The sequence below is a fragment of the Vollenhovia emeryi genome, unplaced genomic scaffold (assembly GCF_000949405.1).
Source record: "Vollenhovia emeryi isolate VEMERY1.0 unplaced genomic scaffold, V.emery_V1.0 DF939141.1, whole genome shotgun sequence".
In the NCBI taxonomy this organism is placed as follows: Eukaryota; Metazoa; Arthropoda; class Insecta; order Hymenoptera; family Formicidae; genus Vollenhovia; species Vollenhovia emeryi.
The window spans coordinates 2,448,331-2,468,309 of record NW_011967225.1 but is presented as its reverse complement, the minus strand read 5'-3'; the positions used below and the strand labels follow the sequence as shown (position 1 = coordinate 2,468,309).

General features: G+C 42.1%; 1 protein-coding gene across 3 annotated transcripts; it reads left to right on the top strand.

Annotated features, from left to right (window-relative positions):
• Positions 1–4,154: 4,154 nt before the first annotated feature.
• LOC105567077 (sodium/potassium/calcium exchanger 3) lies at positions 4,155–19,771 on the top strand. Of its 3 annotated transcripts, none has more exons than XM_012021629.1 (8): positions 4,155–4,218; positions 11,820–11,993; positions 13,615–13,802; positions 15,748–15,985; positions 16,691–16,822; positions 17,353–17,568; positions 17,806–17,907; positions 19,119–19,771. In XM_012021629.1, exons 1-8 carry the CDS (start codon positions 4,194–4,196, stop codon positions 19,460–19,462), a joined length of 1,419 nt encoding a protein of 472 aa, XP_011877019.1. In that variant the 5' UTR covers positions 4,155–4,193; the 3' UTR covers positions 19,463–19,771. The 3 variants fall into 3 exon arrangements, with proteins under 3 accessions (XP_011877019.1, XP_011877020.1, XP_011877021.1); XM_012021631.1 differs by lacking the exon at positions 4,155–4,218 and adding an exon at positions 11,268–11,278; XM_012021630.1 differs by lacking the exon at positions 11,820–11,993 and having other exon boundaries at positions 4,169–4,218.
• The last annotated feature ends 208 nt before the right edge of the window (positions 19,772–19,979 follow it).

The following is a 19,979-nucleotide window of genomic DNA, read 5'->3' as shown; positions in this document are numbered from 1 at the left end:
CTCATCTCCCCTGAGTCTCCCCTCGTTTTCTCTCGTCTCCCCTGTCTCTCCCCTCGTCTCCTCTTGTCACTCCTCGTCTCCCCTCGTCTTCCCTCGTCTTCTTTGAGTCTCCCCTCGTCTTCTCCTCGCCACCCTTGTTTCCCTCTTTTTCTCTCGCTCTTTCTCTCTCTCTCTCTCTTTCTCTTTACAAGTGGAGAACATTGTCGTTTTCTAATCGCGCGTGTCGACTTTTCTTATTTGCTCGTGGCACCGTTTTTTATCCGTTACAACTGAACAACGAATATATATAACGATTAATCAAACGAATCGGAAAAAATGCTTTGCGATACTGCTTTGTAATAAAAATCTATATGTATTCTAGGTATGTTCACTTTTGCTGGGAAACACTTCGTATTACGTAATGCGATATACTTTACACAAGAGTGATATCTGTAATGATGTGAACTACAGAAGAGATACGCGAATAATTATTATTTAAAAGTCTCTCGTACGGCATTACGGATACTTTCCAAATAATTAAAAGGATGATTCTCGCATCGTTTGTTTCTTCCTTGACAAAAAGTGAAGCTTAAGAAAATGAAAGAAACCTGCCCACATATTTGATTAAATATGGAATATTATATAATTTAATCGCAATTTTAATTCGTGCAACAAAAGAAAAAGTAATTTTTCTAATTCTTTTTCAATTATTTTTGCTATTATTTCTTTTATATACGAAGATAAGTTGTACACAAGAAAGTGAGAGAAAGCAAACGTGTATGGATATGTTTTAATATATAAATGTTATCTTATATGTATATGAAAAATTTTTACAACGTAAATTATGCTTTTTTATACGTCACAAAATAACTACAATTTTTGTATGCACAAATACTTTTTTTGCGGATGTAACAAAATTCACCGGGGTGTTATTCAGTTAGTTTATCAAAACAGATTCGTCGTCACGATAAAAAATATATGGATTTTACGATATTATACACGTATGCAATGATAAACTGATGCCAGTACCGTACATAGACCAAATGTTTACGTTGTTATCGTGAATCAGTATCGACGTGAGTGTTTTGATATTACTTAGTTAGTCGATGACGTATCCAGCAATGGAAACGACCGTTTAAAGAATACAAGATCCGAATTTGTAGATCTAGATAAGACCAAGGTTTTGGTAATATCATCGTAATAATCGATAAACTTTAAAACTTACAGCTATCTTTTAATAGATTACACTTCTTTATCTTGCCTTGCGCTGCAATTCCCGTACTTGTATTTACACTTGCAATGAAAACCACACAGAAAGAAAAGGACGTATCAATAAGATCAGCGCAATTGAAATAAGATCGTTGCAACAACATCAGGTAGTTGTCTTAATCGTCTCGATATTTAGTTCAATGCTTAAAATTAAATTCCATAGCAATGTTTGTGGCAGCCCGTGACGTTTACGTTTAATTCAAGCAACTTCAATTTTTTTTAAATTCAACAGCATCTTGTTCCGTGCATAAATTTCCTTTTGAATTCCGTAGAATATTTCAAGAAACTCCTACTCCCGCGACCCAATTTTTATGCTGTAATATTCGTATTACCCGATTGTTATCGTAAAATGTCCGATATAATGACGTAGGATATTCCCATTTCCTTTATTAAAATTCGAAGCGAGAAGTTCATTAACGATTGCATTTTATGATTTGTTGGATTTATAAAAAATGTCTATTAAAGTCATAACGCATAATGAGCGCGCGAGGCGGCCTGATAATTGAGAGAGCTTAATTGCGAAACGCCCCAGTTATTTCAAGAGCCAGACAATCTGATAAAAAGTAACGCAATAAGTGTCGCGCGTGTTAATTCTAATGCAGATTCACCGGTGTAGATGCAGAGGTACTTAAACGCGCTAAATCAACACGCAGACAGCACGGCGGTTTGGTGCGTTTGCACCAGGCGAATTGATACACACACGTGAATGTATAACACAATCTAAGCTCGAGACCCTCGAGCTCGAGTCCTCCAATTAGATTTCACTTCTTAACCTTTAATTACTCGCGCTCAGTTCCCCCCCCCCCCCCGCGATTGTTTCGAGTCTCTTAGGCCCCCAGGATAGAACGCATCGAATGAATATCGTAATTACAGGACAATTTAATCTTATTTTATGATAGCCCTTCGCTCACCATCAGTTTTAAACGTGCATCTGCATACGTTTATGCGATCCACGTATAATTATACAGATTTAAAAAGCGAGCGGGGTGTCGAACATTCCGAACGCACGAGCAATAGAAGCTTAGGGATGCTGCTTTGTGTGTATTTATTAATCAAAACTTTGTCGTTAGAATAGCAGTAAAAAAAATTCGTATTAAGTGGTCATTCCACTTTAACGGCCCAAAAACTATGCTTATCTTTAACAGCTATTTTCCGCGTGAAGTTTTTTCAGTAAATACACCATGCAATGAAATAAATCTTTAAAAGTACTTTTCAAAACTTTTTTTCAAACTGGCACCTTTTTGTTATTTTTAAATAAAAAATTCTTAATTGAGGTCCGTGAGGTGAGCATAGTTTTTGGGCCGTTAAAGTGGAACGACCCCTTAAATAACTTTTATAATGTTAATAAAAATTATAATATTAAGATCTCAACTATGACAACAATGACGGTGAGACGCCAGCCTAGCGAGAGGCAGGTCCAGGTTCAAACCCAGGCTGAGATAATATTGTCCGCAATAAATGAAAAAGTAAGAAATATTTAGACACTAACATCACGGCTCTTCGGCCTTTATTCCTTCGAATTGGTGTTTACCACATGAGAGCCTTACGAATTTTATTGATTTATTACGATGATGTTCTTCATAGGAAACTTTCGACAAGACCTAGGAACGTACAAATCGGAAGATCGTTCGTAAATCGCGATACTCAGTTACTCCAAAATTACACGTTCGTATAACTCCCTGCAGTAAACAAACCACCTAACGGTTACACAACGTTGATATTATAATTTCCTGCTCAACAATGAAACTGTTATGAACAACATGTGTTGCATTACACTTACATGGTCGAGTGGAAAACTTGCTCGGTTGTACTAATATTTGCAATTACGAAGGGATTACACGGGAAAAAATGCTGTTAAATAAAACAAAATGAAGCAGCTTGAATTAAACGTTAACGCCACGGGCTGTCACAATCATAAATAATTCTCGCTAAAAGTCAATTAGTGGATTACCACCGAAAACAGTGAATACTCACTGATTCACAGCTGCAGAGGAAAGTCCCCTATTATGAAATGGGATTCTAATACGAGATAGCGGGGTTTCTGTTAAATTAATAGACCTCGTCAGTTGAGTCCACCATGAATTTATTGCCCCTCGAGCGAAATCTGCCTGGTGGAAAATTCATTGTTGGATCGTGTGAAGAATCGTGGCGAAGAAAGATTCGCGATTGAATTTGGACGTTGGAAACCTGCTGTCTCATAATAGGGGACTTCCCTCCAAGTATGCCACTGAGACTCTCGGCGGTATTCTTACAATTGTGAAATAGCGACCATTCACTGTGTTTTCAGTGGTAGTCCACTGATTGGCTTTTGCAGAGTTCGCTCAATTGCACTTGCTGTGGATTTAGATTTTAAGCATTGAACCAAACATCCAGATTATTAAGACAACTGTCTGACGTTTCTTATTCATCAATACTGACGCCGTTTCGACGGTTTTATTTTTCAATTAAGCCGATCTTGTTGGCGCAACATCATTTTCTTTTCCGCGTACGTATGCACACGACTGGCGATACCAAGAACGAGGTGCCGGTCCACTAATCGTTGATACTAAAGTGCCTCGTTCCACAGCATTGTAACGACCTCATGCACGCACACGCGCGCACACGCGAATACCCACGCATACGCGCGCGCACGCACACAGTGCGCTTGTAAAATTATCTGGAGAGAAATACGAGCGTGTGTATTTTCCTTCCCGCTCGTCATGTGCCGATGTCCGTGGCGATTGCTCGAAAGTGGCGGACGATTGCCGGATGTGTTTGCGTGTCGCGAATTTCGGGAGGCCCCGTCGGCCTGGAGGCTGGAGGTCTCGTCACCTACATGCGGCACGATCCAGCAATAGGCGCTACGCGCGAGAGAAGAGCCCAGAGGGAGGGGCGATTCCAACAAACGATGTCGGACTTCGGAGTAGATGTTAATGTAGTATGTGTGTGACAACGGGATTGACAACATGGATACGACTGACCTAGGAGGAGGTGTGTTCGAATCTTATTTTCGATAATATCGCACCGCGGGAGACCGCGGCGTGCTAAGACAGTTTCGCACACGTAGCGAGGACGGTGCGGACCCGCGCATCCCGGGGAAATCGGGAGAGAAACGGCGTGGACGGTGGCGAGATGACGCGGGAAAGAAGGGAAGAAAGAAAGAAAGGGGGGAAAAAAAATTCAGCGATACGGGGAAAGGGATGCGGGACGAGCGCACAGGTGGACTCGGTGTGCGCTTACTTTCTTCCTTTCCCTTTTTGCCCTCCGTCCCTTTTGGTGCTCGCCGCGCTGCGCCGCGAAGAGCGAGAGTGAAGACGACGGGTGTGCGGAAGTCGCAGGCTAGAGGATGTTTCGCGTTGACATTGGTGTGTCGGACGAAAGCCCGTCGGAGTACGGCCGTTTTCTGGTGAAGAACAAGTGCTCAGTTCAAAATACGTAACAAACGATCCCTCTCACTTGTCCCCCGCGGTAGCAGTGCACAAAGTCGCTAGCGAATAGGTACACCCGAGCACACGGACATGCACATAAATCACCTGTCGTTCTCCTTTGTTCTCCTCCCCCTTTCCTTGTCCTTTTTGCGTCTGTCAAATTTAACCATTCGTCATGTTCGCTTTGCGTCTCTCTCTCTCTCTCCCTCTTTCTCTCTCTCTTTTTCCTTGACTCTACCCGAACGGTCTTGATGTTCAATTCTACGTTTAAAGCTGGCAAGGTTCTTCCCTGTTTGCTTTATTTTTACTTTATTTCACCGCTACGCATATACAGACATAATATTCTGAAAATTTTGTCTCTTCTCTGCTCTCCTTTCTTTCCCCTTTCTTCCAGAATCGTCATGTCCACTGACGCGAATAACGGATCGTTTCGTTTGTCCGTGAAGTTAAAGAGAATTGCTCATTTATGTCACTCGATTAAAAAAAAACACTGCAAAAATCTACAATCTCTCATATGAAATGTATTCGCGAAGTAAATATATGTGTTCCACGTGAGAGATATAAATGATATTCACATTTCGCTGGTGCATTTTTATTTTATTTATGGGCGAAATGCTGCTTGTGCGTATATCGCTTCTACGATATTTGATTACGCTGCACGGCGCTCTCACTTGCCCCCGTTATTTACGCGCGAAATAAATCATAAACCGCGCGTGCATTCGTACGAAAATCGATTTATCATCTATTTTAAAAATTGCGGATAAACGTTGCGCATTTAATGGAATGACTAATCAATCCGATGTTTTTCCACGGAGCCGTACAAAAGTAACGCGGGGCCCATTGGAGAAAGGATAAATCATTTTTGCACGCGCGAGCCGCGCCACTAGCGCGCGTTTTACTTCTGTCAATAATCGAACGAAATTAAAATAATTCGCGCGCCAATAAAATTTCCGCCTCGAGTTTAACCTGTCGATCGCCATCGACCACACAGTGTAATTAGATTGCCCTCTTCACTAGCAAGGTATCGATAATCATGTGCCCGCTGTGCAAGATGCGAAGATAAGCTTTTGCCGAATTATCGGGAATATCACTTATTGCACATTCCGTTACTTTCGCGGAGAGCGATTATTGAAACCAATTAAATGATTCAAGCGTTTGAAAGGTCCCCGAGAAGCTTCTGAATCTTCCAAGGATGTTTCTCAGATATCCCTTAACCAACTCGCTACACATTTTGAGTCCACTAGCGCGGGGTATTAACGATATAAACCGTTTCAAAGTTCATCTACGAATTGTGCTCTCGCCAGGCGTCCGCTTGCATCGTGGACAGTTACATCGATCTTTAATAAGGGCAGCGTTCGCGATGTGGTTAACGTATTAATTAAAGCTACAGCCCAGCGAGAGTTTGAGCCGAGAGAACGACGGGAGTGGGGGGAGGGGGGGGGGGCTTTAGACAGCCTGAAGCTGCTGATTAAGTTACGACATAAAATTAATGAAAATGAATAAAAATGACGCTCATTCATCGCCCATCATCCTAACACGTTCTTTGTCGTTCACTTATCCAGCATGATCGCAGAATCAAATTAACATTACAAACCAAACGGATCGCGACCGTATTCCACGAAAAAGAGAAAGAGTCCCTTCCCGCCGCCGTGAAAACAGGAGTACCCGCGATTTACAATAAGTTTAAATCCGTCGCTGCCCGTCCACGTGCTTTGTCGCCTATTTTGAACATTGACGAGGGGGATAAATGTTCGAATAATTAGTCAGAAACGAGGCCCGTCATTTCTAATGGATATTTCTCACGAGAGCGCATTGGTAATAACGGATTAATCAATTACGAATTATCATCAGTCGTTGCGCAAAAGTTGGCGCAGCCGTAATCGATTAGCGCCGACGTTGCTTAACTTGATTACGACGACAATGACGATTATAAATTGATAAAAGTATAATCCAATGTCCCCCCTCGATCGATACAAATGACACACGGGTTAATAGAATTCAGGCGAACGCGATAAAATCCAGTCGAAAACTACTGAACGGAAGCCGATGTTTTTTTTTCTTCTTTCTTTGTTTAGACCCCAAAATGTAATCGACCTTAAAACAGAGGAAGGGGACATCCTTCACCCCTCCTTATCGTTCATCATTACGCGTTTCGTTTACGATATCGATTAAATCGCTCCGTTGTCTTCGCGGTATCTTAAAGTGCGACGCACTGACGCGTGAGACGATAATCAACGTGAACCGCTCGTTTACGCCTCCCGCCCTACGGCATTGTACTTAATTATAGCGTGGCTCTAACTAAGAGCCTGTGTCCACGACGCTGGGACTTGGTCCAAGTTCTAGTTTCGAGAAATGTGTAGCCAATCGAACTGCAGCTACTCCGTAAAAGTATGCCGTACGACAAATGTCATGCCAGCCTTAGGGTACTAGTACATTTGCCGTACGACAAAGTTTTCTAACGCGTTGATTGGGCTACGAGTTAGAACATTTTCAGAGACTCGACAACTTTTCTGTCTCTGCAGCCACTCGACGCGCTTGAAAAATTTGTCGTGCGACAGATGTAATATTAGGCCTAGGGTGCTATTACACTTGTCGTACGACAAATTGTTCAAGCGCGTTCATTGGTTACGAGATAGAAAGTTTCTAAATCGGAGAACTTTTCTATCCTGCAGCGAAGCGACGCGCTTGAAAAATTGGTGGACACGGGCCTTAACAGATACGACGAGGCCGCGATCCGCGTGGCTTCGCGTCGCCGAGGGGGAGAGCGGTGAAATCGCGAAAAATCGCGGGACGAAAGGGCCACGCCGGGGGCGCGAAGGGAACGCTGATAATTGCCGGGGACATCGCGCCGGCTATCGGCGATTCGGCGGTTAACTGATTATGTGTCCATCCGTCCATCGGCCACCGTCCGCCGCGCCGGCAGCTTGCGCCGCGCCCTTCCGACCGAACGAATCGCCGTAGAGCCCGGGAGAGTCGTTGAGTCGTCGTGATATATCTACGTTTATACGACGTACATTAGACATGAATGGCATCTGTTCTGCCAAGTTGAATGAGAGCAATTTAACTTCTTTAGGCTGCTTAATCGGTAGGAAGTCACATCCAGTCACATAGCGATATATACCGGTAAGAGGCACCAATACGCGCACGTTCGCATGACCGTCTCCACGAGGGAAGAAGAGGGGAAAGACGGGGGAAGGGGGGAAAAAGTTGAAATATTAGCAACGTACTTTGTACTTTTTTTTTTATACAAGAGGTACGCGAGTAAAAATATTTCTGTTAACTTCTGTTATGACGCGACGGTCGCGTCGTTCCGCACACGACGACGGCGCAATTAGGTAATCCGGCACGAACTTACCGCCATTACGCCGGCGATATTTAATTCTTTAAAAGGATAATCCAGATCAGACGTGCATTGCGGTAATCCGATGGAACACTTGTAACGAACGAGCGATATTGATAATTCGAGAATAGAGTGTTCGAGTATTGTCTAAATAAACGGTTTTCTTTGGGTAGAATTTTTTACGAAGTAGCCTAATTGCCAGTTTGCCTACACGGACAGAATTTTCTCTTAAATTTATCCTGAAAATCGTGTAATCGTGAGACAACTTGGCATTTTGAACAACTGTTTCAGAGTTTTGTGAAATTTTACCATACATTCTACTAGTAATTATATTTAGTACATATTTTACTTAATTACTAGTAGAATGTATGGTAAAATTTCACAAAACTCTGAAACAGTTGTTCAAAATGCCAAGCTGTCCCATCATTAGACGATTTTTATCGTAAATTTTGGCATTTTGAACAATTGTTTCAGAGTTTTGTAAAATTTTACCATACATTCTACTAGTATCTATACTTAGTACACATTTTACTAGTAGACTGTATGGTAAAATTTCAAAAACTCTGAATCGTGGGACAACTTGGCATTTTGCACAAGTGTTTCAGAGTTTTTTGAAATTTTTTCCGTACATTCTACTGGTATAATGTGTCCTAAGTATAGTTATAGTTATCAGTAGAATGTATAGTAAAATTTCAAAAAAGTCTGAAACAGTTGTTCAAGATGCCAAAATTTACCCTGAAAATCTCTTAATGGTGGGACAACTTCAGAGTTTTGTGAAATTTTACCATACATTCTACTAGTAAATGTGTACTAAGTATAGTTACTAGTAGAATGCATAGTAAAATTACACAAAACTCTGAAACAATTGTTCAAAATGTCAAATTGTCCCACGATTCAGAGTTTTTTGAAATTTTACTGTGCATTCTACTAGTGAAATGTGTCCTAAGTATAGTTACTAGTAAAATGTACGGTGAAATTTCACAAAACTCTGAAACAGTTGTTCAAAATGCCAAAACTTATCCTGAAAATCATGTAATCGTGGGACAACTTGACGATTTGAACAACTGTTTCAGAGCTTCGTGAAATTTTACCGTACATTCTACTAGTAAAATGTGCACTAACAATAAGTGTAAGTTACTAGTAGAATGCGTGTATAGTGAAATTTCCAAAAACTCAAGAAAGATTCCTTGAAATGCCATGTCGTCCCACGATTACATTTTCAGGATACATTTTAAGAATAAATTCTCTCCGTGTAGCATTCACGGAATGATTTCGTTGCCTCGTTGAATGACTTCGTCGGCAGATTCCAGCCCGAGCTACGTTACGTTTTCAGTTCAAAACTGGCAATTTTTCAGAAACAAGGGCAGGTCTCGCTAAAATCTTGGGCAAATTCGGAATTTATTTCTAAATTGTACAATCCGCGCTTCTCTGTCAACAAAGACCGACGTGCAACATATCGATGTACCCTCAAACGCCGCTTGTCGACGGAGAAAAATCTGTTCCGACGTCTAGCGAAGACACATTTCAAAATAGAAACAAATTTTTCCATTTTTCGCAGTCCGCGACGTGACACCCGGACGGAAGAGCCAACGCGATCGGACAGCGGGATCGATCGGTCCTCGCAAAAAAAAAAAAAACGGAGGGGGCAGCGCGCGTGTCCGACAGTCGGACAGTTCGGAAAACGTGTTCGACGAACGGTTTCGCCTTTAAAAAAAATCGCTCGCTAAAATTGACGCTAACGAGCGGGCCGCGCGTACATTCGGCGTGCGTGTACGCGACGAATCGTACATTTTTCGCACGTTACGTACGGCGCACGTCCCCCTCGCGGCTTCGAGGCCCACCTTGGCACGCGGGGGAGAACCGCTCCGCGGTCTCCGTTCGCCAAATAATTCGGCACGACACGACGGTTCCATAAAATTGAAGTAATGGCGGACGGTAACGAGACGTTTCCTACTTGGCGTATCGTTATCTTACCACCACACGATCCGATTTGGACCGTCACACCGTCGCGCCGCCGCGGCCGCGCCGACGTCGCTCGTCCGCGTTGCCCGCGTGCATACGCGGTGACATTTCGTGCCGGCATGTTCAGCGTTTCAGCGGGAACGTTCCTATTCGGCGAGTCAACGTACGTGCTAATATACCGATTTCGTAACCATCTCCTCGATCTACCTCCTCGTCGCGCCACACCGTCCCGCCGTTCCCTCTTAGCGCCAGAACGAGCTGCCGGCAGACTCTAAAAAGATAATGGTTAACTTTAAGCTCTTCCCTCGGCTCTTATCGTATTAACCCATGAGCGGTGATCATGCGAGGCCGGGGAAAAAGGCCTCTGCTTTACATTAAAGCAGCAAACACGTAATTGACGGCGACGTTTTACACCGTTAACGTCTCGCGAACCGTGACGTAAACGGCGCGGAGCGCGGAATTAGTCGGAAACGCGCGCCGCTGGGAAAACGCTGTTCTGCGTATCGCGACCTGTAAATCGGAACGACGGCGTTGCGTGCTCGATTTGCCTGATACGGCAGTTTTGTACGTGTCGCGTGTTGCGCAACCGCAAAATAAAAAATCTATTTCGACGTACGCTCGTTGTGTCTAGGTGCGGTACATCCGGAATCGGGTATTATGCGGCGGGCGAATTGGCACAAGGTGCGGCGAAAATCGTACCTCCAGGCGATCGCGAAAAAGTCAACGGAGAGGCGGACGCGGAATAAATCCGTTTTCCTCGATGGAGGCTCTACCTTCGAGGAATTCGGTCTCAAAGATGCGCGGCTCTCGCTAAAGTTGTTCCGGTATATAACGTCTAAATGCAGATACATCCACAGAGGAGAGTAAGACTACTATCACATTCGTCGTACGACAAATTTTTCAAGCGTGTCGAGTGGCTGCGGAATAAAAAAAAGTCCTTGAGTCTCTAGGAATTTTGTATTCTGCAGCCAATCAACATGCATGCAAAATTTGTCGTACGACAAATGTAATAACACCTTAAGGCTGGTATTACATTGTCGTATGACAAATTTTTCAAGCGCGTTGATTGGTTGCAGGATAGAAAATTTCTCGATACTCGAGAACTTGTCTATCCTGCAGCAAATCAACACGCTGAAAAATGTGTCGTACGACAATGTAATAGCAGCCTTAGGCTACTGTTACATTTGTTGTACGACAAATGTTTGAAACCATCAATTTATTGCCAGCCTAAGGTGCACTTGCCTCCTCCTCGTCTGGAATTAGCAAAAAATTGAGCAGTTGCCCTTCCTTTATTAAAGAGAAGAGATTTATATACCAAAAGGTATATGCACTTGAATTTATAAGTAATTTTGCAAGTTTGAGTCTCTCCCCTGACATTTTGAATCATGCTCCTCTCTGGAAAAAAACACCTGCGGACGCCCTTGTCTAAATGTAATGAGCTTCCCAATAGCTGTATCGACTTTTTGCGATAAGCTCGCAATTTTTCGATCTCGTCTGTTTGACGGAAATGAAAAGAAAAACACGGGAAATGGAAAACGTTCCATCTCCGTCAATTATCCATCTCCGTCGGATGATAATGCTCGCGATATCGATGAAGTAGCTCGAGGCACTTCCGTCGTAAGGCCAATGCTCCTCCCCACCTCCTCTTTCATGGAACGCGAGCGCTTGTATTCAAAGTTGCTAATAAAATTTGTCCGCGATGGAGAAAATAAGGGGCGGCTGAAGTAAGGAATGAAACCACTCACGTTGAGGCTTTCGGGAAAGTTTCAGTGAGAATAAACGTTGCGAGCGAATGCTGGCGAATGACTGCCACGATTGTGTTGTTATTGTGCACCTGATTTAAAGACAACTTACGTTTTTAGGTATAAATTGTACGCCACCGGCTATAGAAGATTTTCCACACGACTTGTTTGATGAAGAGCAAAGACAAGGCGGTGCCGTTGTCGTACACGTCATCGTGTCGCTTTATTTATTTATCGCTTTAGCAGTAGTATGCGATAAATTCTTCGTACCTGCTGTAGAAAAAATATGTCACGGTAAGGGTTGCATTATACATCTTCCTCCGCTAACTCTGTACGCTTGCGCGCGCATCGGGGATTGAAAAGTTTTTAGCTAAACGCCGTTCGGCTTCGCCTCTGCAAAACTTTTGACAAATTCGCGAAATGACACGAGAAAAAAAAATACGCGGCGCGAATTTAAATTTTGAGAAAAAGCATCGATCACACTTGACCCGTACGTAAAAGTCGCGAAGGCAATCGCAGATCCTATGGAAGTTTTCTCAAAGGTGAAAAGTGTGGGGACATTAATAGTTGAACGTTAACAAGTAAATGGTAACTCTTTTTCGATTAATCTCAAGTTGAATTTAACGGAGCTCTACTTTAACATTTAATCACAAAGTTAATTAATATTAAATGGTACTGCGCCACATCTCTTGACGTTAATTGCCTTAGTGATTAAGTTCCCGGGATTTAACTTTGCTAACTTCGTTAACTTTCGAGCGACTTGTGTATCCGCTTTATTTTAAGAACTGGGAGAGCGACAGCGCGATGTATAAAGGCCGGTTATATTACAACAGTTGGAAAAAGTAAATCTCTGTCCCTTCCTAGGATTATAGACTCTAGGATTATAAACGCGTCACGCGTGTCGGGCAAATGTGACACGCGCGCCCAAGGTTAAAGAGCGTATACGTTTAAAATCCCAAGCTGGCGCAGGTGATACCAATCGATCTTCGCGAAACGGAGCTCGGGCGCAGATCGCATCAAATCAGATTATTCTGGCACGCTTAGCGATATCGAGTTAATTTCAACCGCTCGGGATGCGCGACTGTCGAATCGATGTCCATGCTGCGGCACATCTGCGTCACTGCGGGCGCCAGGCACATCTTTCAACGATCATCGTGACGGTCCCTCTCTCGTCCTGGCCTCGCGCATTTCTTGAAATACGACCCGTCTGTTCTATTCGGGGGTTATTCTCTCATTATCGCTTAACGCTAGACGCGACTCGTCCGCGCTCTCCGAGTTCAATTTGCGCAAATAGGAATGTCGCCGCACGTCGCCGAGATGAGAATCGGACAGTCACGTTTCGCTCGCGGAAAGAAAAATGTAGCTGCCGCAGCTGAAAACGGAAGTGGCAACTAAGTTTCAGTCTGTAAAATATGGAGAGCTGATATTCAGTTCGCGGCAGCCGAGTGCTTTGCTACTGCGCCTATTGTATTAGGTGCGACAACAGCAAACCGTTCGCTGTAGTTTGGAAATTTACTAGTTACGGCGGCAAAGTATTTTTAGCAAATCACGATTGGCCACGGTAGCGAACATTTTTTGTTCGGCGCTCGCTAAATGCACGGCGAATATGCATGCCGAAGAGGAAAAGTGTGCCCGACGCATGTGTCGCTTTTGAATTTTAAAATTGTTCGTTCGCTGTATCAACGGAATCGCCCTTTTTTTTCGGCCAAAAGTCTCTCGAACTGGGATCTTCGTAGCTTCGAGGAATTCGTGCGTGCGAATTTCCCCTCCAGCCCTACCTCTTTTTAGTCTAGTAAAGATCCGACATAAGGAAGATTCGCACGTGGCACGTTGCGCACACTCCGCGAGCAAAGTGTATGCGGGAAATGTATGTGGAAATTTAAGGGTAAATCAAGGATGTGACATTGCGTTTCAGCACTCTCGATGTCAAAAGACGTAGCCGGCGCGACGTTTATGGCGGCGGCGACGTCGGCCCCAGAATTATTCGTGAATGCCATCGGAACATTCATCACGGAAGGTGACATTGGCGTCGGGACGATAGTGGGTTCCGCAGTATTCAACATCCTGGCTGTCCCAGCCTGCTGCGGCATCGGTGCGGGAATGGTAGGTTGCCAACAGTGTCCTATAGTTTTGTGAAATCTAACGGAACGAGGAGGAAATTTAACTACGCTTCCAAAAATTTACAATACGTAACATTGGATAGAATACGCAGGGTACTTTTTGCGAGAAAATAAGCGCAAGTCCAAGGGCAATATTCACAGTGCGATCTTAGACTTAGGATCATCTTATTGTCGTCTTTACACAATTGGACAATTTGTGTTTTCTTGTTAAAAAAATGCCGGTTACAATTTTTGTGTTAAACGTTTAACACGTTCACGTGTTAATTTAACATATTGCTCTTGTGTTAATTGACCTCAAATGTAAAATTATTAAAATAACTGAAAAGCAAGGTTAAAACAACACAATGTGTACTTATTTTTTAATCTTACACAATACATATGTTCTATATTATTAGTAACAAGATTTATCTGTTAACTATTTACAGAATAAAATGTTGCTTTCATTCTATACAACATAAGTGAGAGTGATTTCGAACCGTCATTTAACTTATTACATCTGTAAAATGTAAAAATTACATTTTTTAAATTCATTTTGTCATTAACATGTTAATTTTACAGAAAATTTATTTTAAATTATTTTAAGATTCGCATTTATTTTGTGTCAAAATATTAACAAAGTATTAATGTAATCATTTAACATATCCATATTATGTTAAATTAACACAAAAATTTGTGTGGATCGTTTGGGACATGTGATATCTGTTAAATTTAACAAAAATTTTTCAACTGTGTAGATGGCCAATGAAATGTTCCATACAGCATCTTTAGATAAATTCAAGGCGATCTTAAAATCTGACTACCCTAGCCGAAAAATTTTTTATAAATAACTACAAAAATTGACTCGAAATTGAAATCTGTAGAAATTTTTATATCTTCGTTGAGACATTAATTTGTTTGTAAAAATATCTACAAAATAGTACCATAAATTATAATGTTCTCAAATCAAGAAATTATTGCAAGTAGTATTTCATGAAAACGTACAACCTTGTAAAAATTAGTATAAAACTTTAATAATTTAAAAAATTTGAGAAACAACAAAACCTTAAAGAATTAAAACGTCTGCTTACTTGTAGAATATTAAAAAAATTAAATTAAAAGTGTTCCAATTCTAGCATTTTCATGTTGATTTTTATAACACTTTTTAAATTTACGTAGAATTTCTTAGATTCTGACAGTTATATTTTATAGTTTTGTAGAAGTTTGTAGAATTATTTCCGGTAGGGTATGAACGCTGACCTGAAACGTTTTTTAATACATGCGACGTAGATATACCCGTGTGTTCGTAAAACAGATTTCATAAGTGGATAAATATTTGTTGGTGTATTTATATTCTGTACTGCCTGCATTTTCTTCTTATTTTAAATAACCAGCAAATGATATCAACAATTATGTAGTTAAATCTGAAAATGGCAGGTCCGTTTCTCCGTGTCTCACGATGCTACTGCATTCGTTTCTTAGAACGCCGGTAATTTTTTTTATTTAGATCATTATGAGTAACAACACACAGACTTTATCGAACAGATATAATACGTATCAAATCGATATTGATGGATTGATTAAGAACTGATACGGATGTGCGTCAAATGACTGTCAAAAATGCGTATCATATCAGCGCGCGATGTTATATACATATATATTTTATTTTAAAACTTCTTGTTTTAAAATTACAATGCTTACATCTTTTATATATATATATATATATATATATTTCCTTTAAATATGTAAATTCTTAATTGCATAAATTCCGCATGAAGTTAAACGAAAAGCGAATTATTTATATATGAGTTTAGCATATTGCGTATATGTTTCGTAATAATCTTGGGTTTATTTATTATAAATGTTGCGCTTATAGCAGTGAATATTGCACATATTATCATTAAATATTTGCATTGTAATGTGGCGCGTAATAACAATTTATTTTCGTACAGGTGGTGCCTTTGGACTGGTGGCCTGTTAGTAGAGATTGTCTCGCTTACGGTGTCACGGTCGCAATTTTGATATGCATTATACACGACGAGCGGGTGGAATGGTACGAAGCGTTAACACTGGTGCTCTTGTACATTGTTTATATCGCCGTGATGTACTGGGATAAATCGTTCCAGCGGTGTACAAGATTTCGCACGAACGAGGATCAGATATCTTCAGACGGCCCGCGAGTTACGACAGGTGAGACTTTCGACCTCGTGTCTTTGAGTTTTGCAATTTTGTTCTGCACGGAGAGAATGTTTTCTTTTTTTAATTTATCCTGAAAATTATATAATCGTGGGACAACACGGCATTTCGAAGAATTTTACGAGAGTTTGTGAAATTTTACCATGCATTTCACTAATATATATAGTTACACATTTTACTAGTAAAATGTACGGTAAAATTTCAAGAAACTCTCATAAAATTCTTCGAAACGTCGTGTTGTCCCGCGATTATATGTAATTTTCAAGACGAGTTTTAAGAAAAAATTCTCTCCGTGTACAAATTGTCGGCTCTCGTTTGATTTCTTTGAAACAAACCGTCTTCGAATCGACAAGGCATATTCAACCGTGTAGCATTTCTACTTTTTATAAAATCTCCAGTCATCCTTTCGGCCACGGTTGTGACGATTGAGGCCTGGTTTCATCAACGTCGCTTAACCTCAAGCGTAGCTTAATTCATTCCTTGTCTCTTTCTAAGCATTAGTTTAGAAAGAGGCAACCGTGAACTAAGATTAAAGTTGAGCGATGTTTGGTGAAACCGGGCCCGAGGATCGAACTTTAAGGTTTAAATTAATAAAGTCATATCAGCGGTGGTGCAACTTCGAGGGAATAAAAGTCGAACTTCAATGCGCTTCAGGATTCTTGCATAAAATATAAAGTTCATAAGTAAAGCTCCTCACAGATTCTAGCGACATTCACTTACCGAGACCGGACAAATTGCAATCGCCCGGCGATCGTGTGGAGCAGATAGCCACTATCGACGTGCCGCTGCAAAATGGCGGGACGAAAACGCAGGAGGAGAATCCGGATCCCAGTAAGTGTGTTCGTTCCCCTTTAAATGGTTTTTTTTTTTAGCACAATCTCTGCAACGCAGCGTTCACGAGCTGCTTGTTACGTAAGATACAATTTGTCGCGCAGAATTTACTACTTGTCCACGCGATAAACACGAATATTTACTCGCCTAGTCTAATCTAATCAAATCGATTTCCACGATTTCAATTGTATCGGCGATACCTCCGTGCGTCAGCGAGCGTGACGACAGTGTTCGCAAACAATGGTGAAGCAATGCGTAATATATTTCGCGAGAGAGCCACTAGATTGGTCAAGTGCAATTAAGCACTTGTGAATGGGACTTTCCAGAGAGTTAACAGCCATCAAGATCAGAGTTTGAATATTCAAATTTCGCCCGGCTGATAAGCTATCTCTCTCTCTCCCTTTCTCTCTATCTCTCTCGACACGTTTTACGTAAACGTTACGTAATTTTGTCACTTGAAACCCTGATAGAAAACGTAAACAATAAGCGATATATCTGTCGAATGTGAAATTCTCGTAACTGTATAACAGATTACGAGTACGAGCTCCTGGTGTGGCCGGCGCACGCCGGCTGGTTGAGGAAAACCACTTGGATCACGACATGGCCCATTCATCTGGTATTCATGTGCACAATTCCCGATTGCGAGAAACCACGATTCAAGAATTGGTTCCCTATCACATTCCTGATGTGCATCGTATGGATTGGATCGCTCAGCTACGTGGTAGCGTGGATGATCACTATAATCGGTGAGTGGCGATTACACAAACGAGCGTTAAACGTCAAAACGTTGTTAACGAATTTGATAAACTTGGACATCGAATTCACGTCGAGGTCTCTTTCTGATTGAAAAACGCGGTCTAACTCCAGCACCTCGTCCTCCTTAAAAGAACGACGAAAAGTGAGAACTGTAACGAGAGAATCTTCATCCTGTCGTGTTGAGTCCTTTGGCTTAAAGTTTCGCTGCAAACGCATTTTGTTTACAGGTGACACGCTGAAGATACCAGATTCCGTAATGGGCATCACTTTCCTCGCGGCGGGAACCAGCGTACCCGAAGCTGTGTCGAGCGTGATTGTTGCGAAACAAGGTATACTTTAAACCAATTATCAGATCAAACGGTCAAATAGCATTAACAAGTAAAAATTAGGGTATTCGTTAGTGAAGCATAAAATTTAATTGCGATATTAAAACCGCATATCAAATTCCGTGTACGCGTTTCGGCAACACCGTGCCTTCTTCAGCATATAATAAATTACAATAGGAGTTAAAGAAAGGTCAGGCGATAGATACGCGTGTTTAACAGTGACATTTATCGAGTTATTAACCAAGAGGAATTTTTTAAAAATCGTCCAAACTGACAAAATTGATGTTTAAGTACATTCTGGAAACATTATAAGTGCTCAAACCGCAATATAGAACAAGATTCATTAGTATGTATATGGACGAAAATTACCTAAATTTGCCTGAACATCTTAATTTTATAGTCGAAACAGAATGGGTTCATGAGTCTGGTAGCAAATTCATAATACCATATCTGGACTTGTTACAGGTGAATAATTAGACATTTTTGTAGTTAGACATTTTGTAGCTAGACATTTCAAGTTATTAAATTCGTCATTATAAATTGTACACTCCGTCGTTCCGAAATTAAGTTGGCACGTGTCTCTCATAAATAATTAAACTTTAAGGCATTCCTTGGCATGTTCCAACAGCAATTAAACCATGTCGCGAAATCAGAAACGTAGAGAGAGAAATTCAAAGTTCAAATGGTCGAAACATCTAGAGTCCTATTTGGTATTTTAACGAGGTCACATCTTCGGTCGTTCGTTCTCGACTGAACAATTTAAATTTGTGCTTTTCTCATATCCGGATCTCAGCACGGTGTGTCTCGTGAGACGGTAGGGGACGGCGGTAACGGGAGTGCATTGGCGAACCAGTGCAAAATTCGAGATATCAGCGCGATAGAAATGGGTGGAAGTCATTGGGCGCGTTGAGAGCGATTCAATTAGGTCGAGAGCTGCAAGGGGCTGCGAATGGCGCTCGGTAATTTCGAAGGTGTATACCGTGTCGAGGTCCTAAAGTCCGCTGTTAATCCTACGTTCGTCGCGTGGTCTTCTTTTTCTAATATAATTGAATATATTTCACAACCTCGCGCGAGTAACGTGGGGTTGAGGATCTCGGAGTGACGGATAACGCTCGGAGAGTGAGAAAACGCATATGTATACATATATTTTCGCCATGCTCATCCTCGATATTTTTCCCACCGTATACTTTGTACCGTTCCGTTACGCTGTTCAGGACACGGGTCGATGGGCATCAGCAATTCCATAGGATCGAACACGTTCGATATACTATTGTGCCTCGGACTACCCTGGCTGATCAAGTCGTCCTTCTCGCCCACGCAGCCCGGCAGGCATTACATAAGTATAAATTCCGGCGGGCTGGAGTACAGCGCGATATCATTGCTGTCGACCCTCATGCTGCTGTACATCGCGTTCGCCTCCAACAAGTTTCAGCTCGACATGAAAGTGGGCCGCGCCTGCCTGTGCATGTACGCCGTGTTCCTCATACTGGCGTCCCTGATCGAGCTCAACGTATTCTTCATGGTAAATCTCCCCACCTGCCAAAGGACGGTGAAATGATCGAGGAGACCCGGACGATGACCCGCCCGTAATGACGTACGGGCGCGGCCTCGCTCGCAATCCGCGCCGGAAACGTTCTTTCCCTCCCCCTCCCCTCTCCCACGGACTTACCGAGAGACCCGAGCTTGAGCGAGGGGTGTTTATTTCCAGCTACACGGGACAGCTTCACCGTGTGTACAGTTTTAATATCAACAATGTTATCGCCACGTTAGAACCATGACATGTAATGCATTTTGTATTTACTTACTAAACTCTCTCTCTCTCTCTCTCTTTCTCTCTCTTTCTCTCTCCCCCTCTCCCTGTCTCTACTTGTCTCTCCCTGTCTCTCTCTCTCTGTCTCTCCCTGTCTATCTTCCACCCTCTGTTCTCTTCAATTGTCACAGTATTCGAAAAATCTCGTACTGGCAACCCATCTTCAACTCCAATATTATAGTTGACATCTTTTCGCTCCATGCAACACATACATTTTACACACACACATACACACGTGCGCTCCTTATTCTCTCTCTCTCTCTCT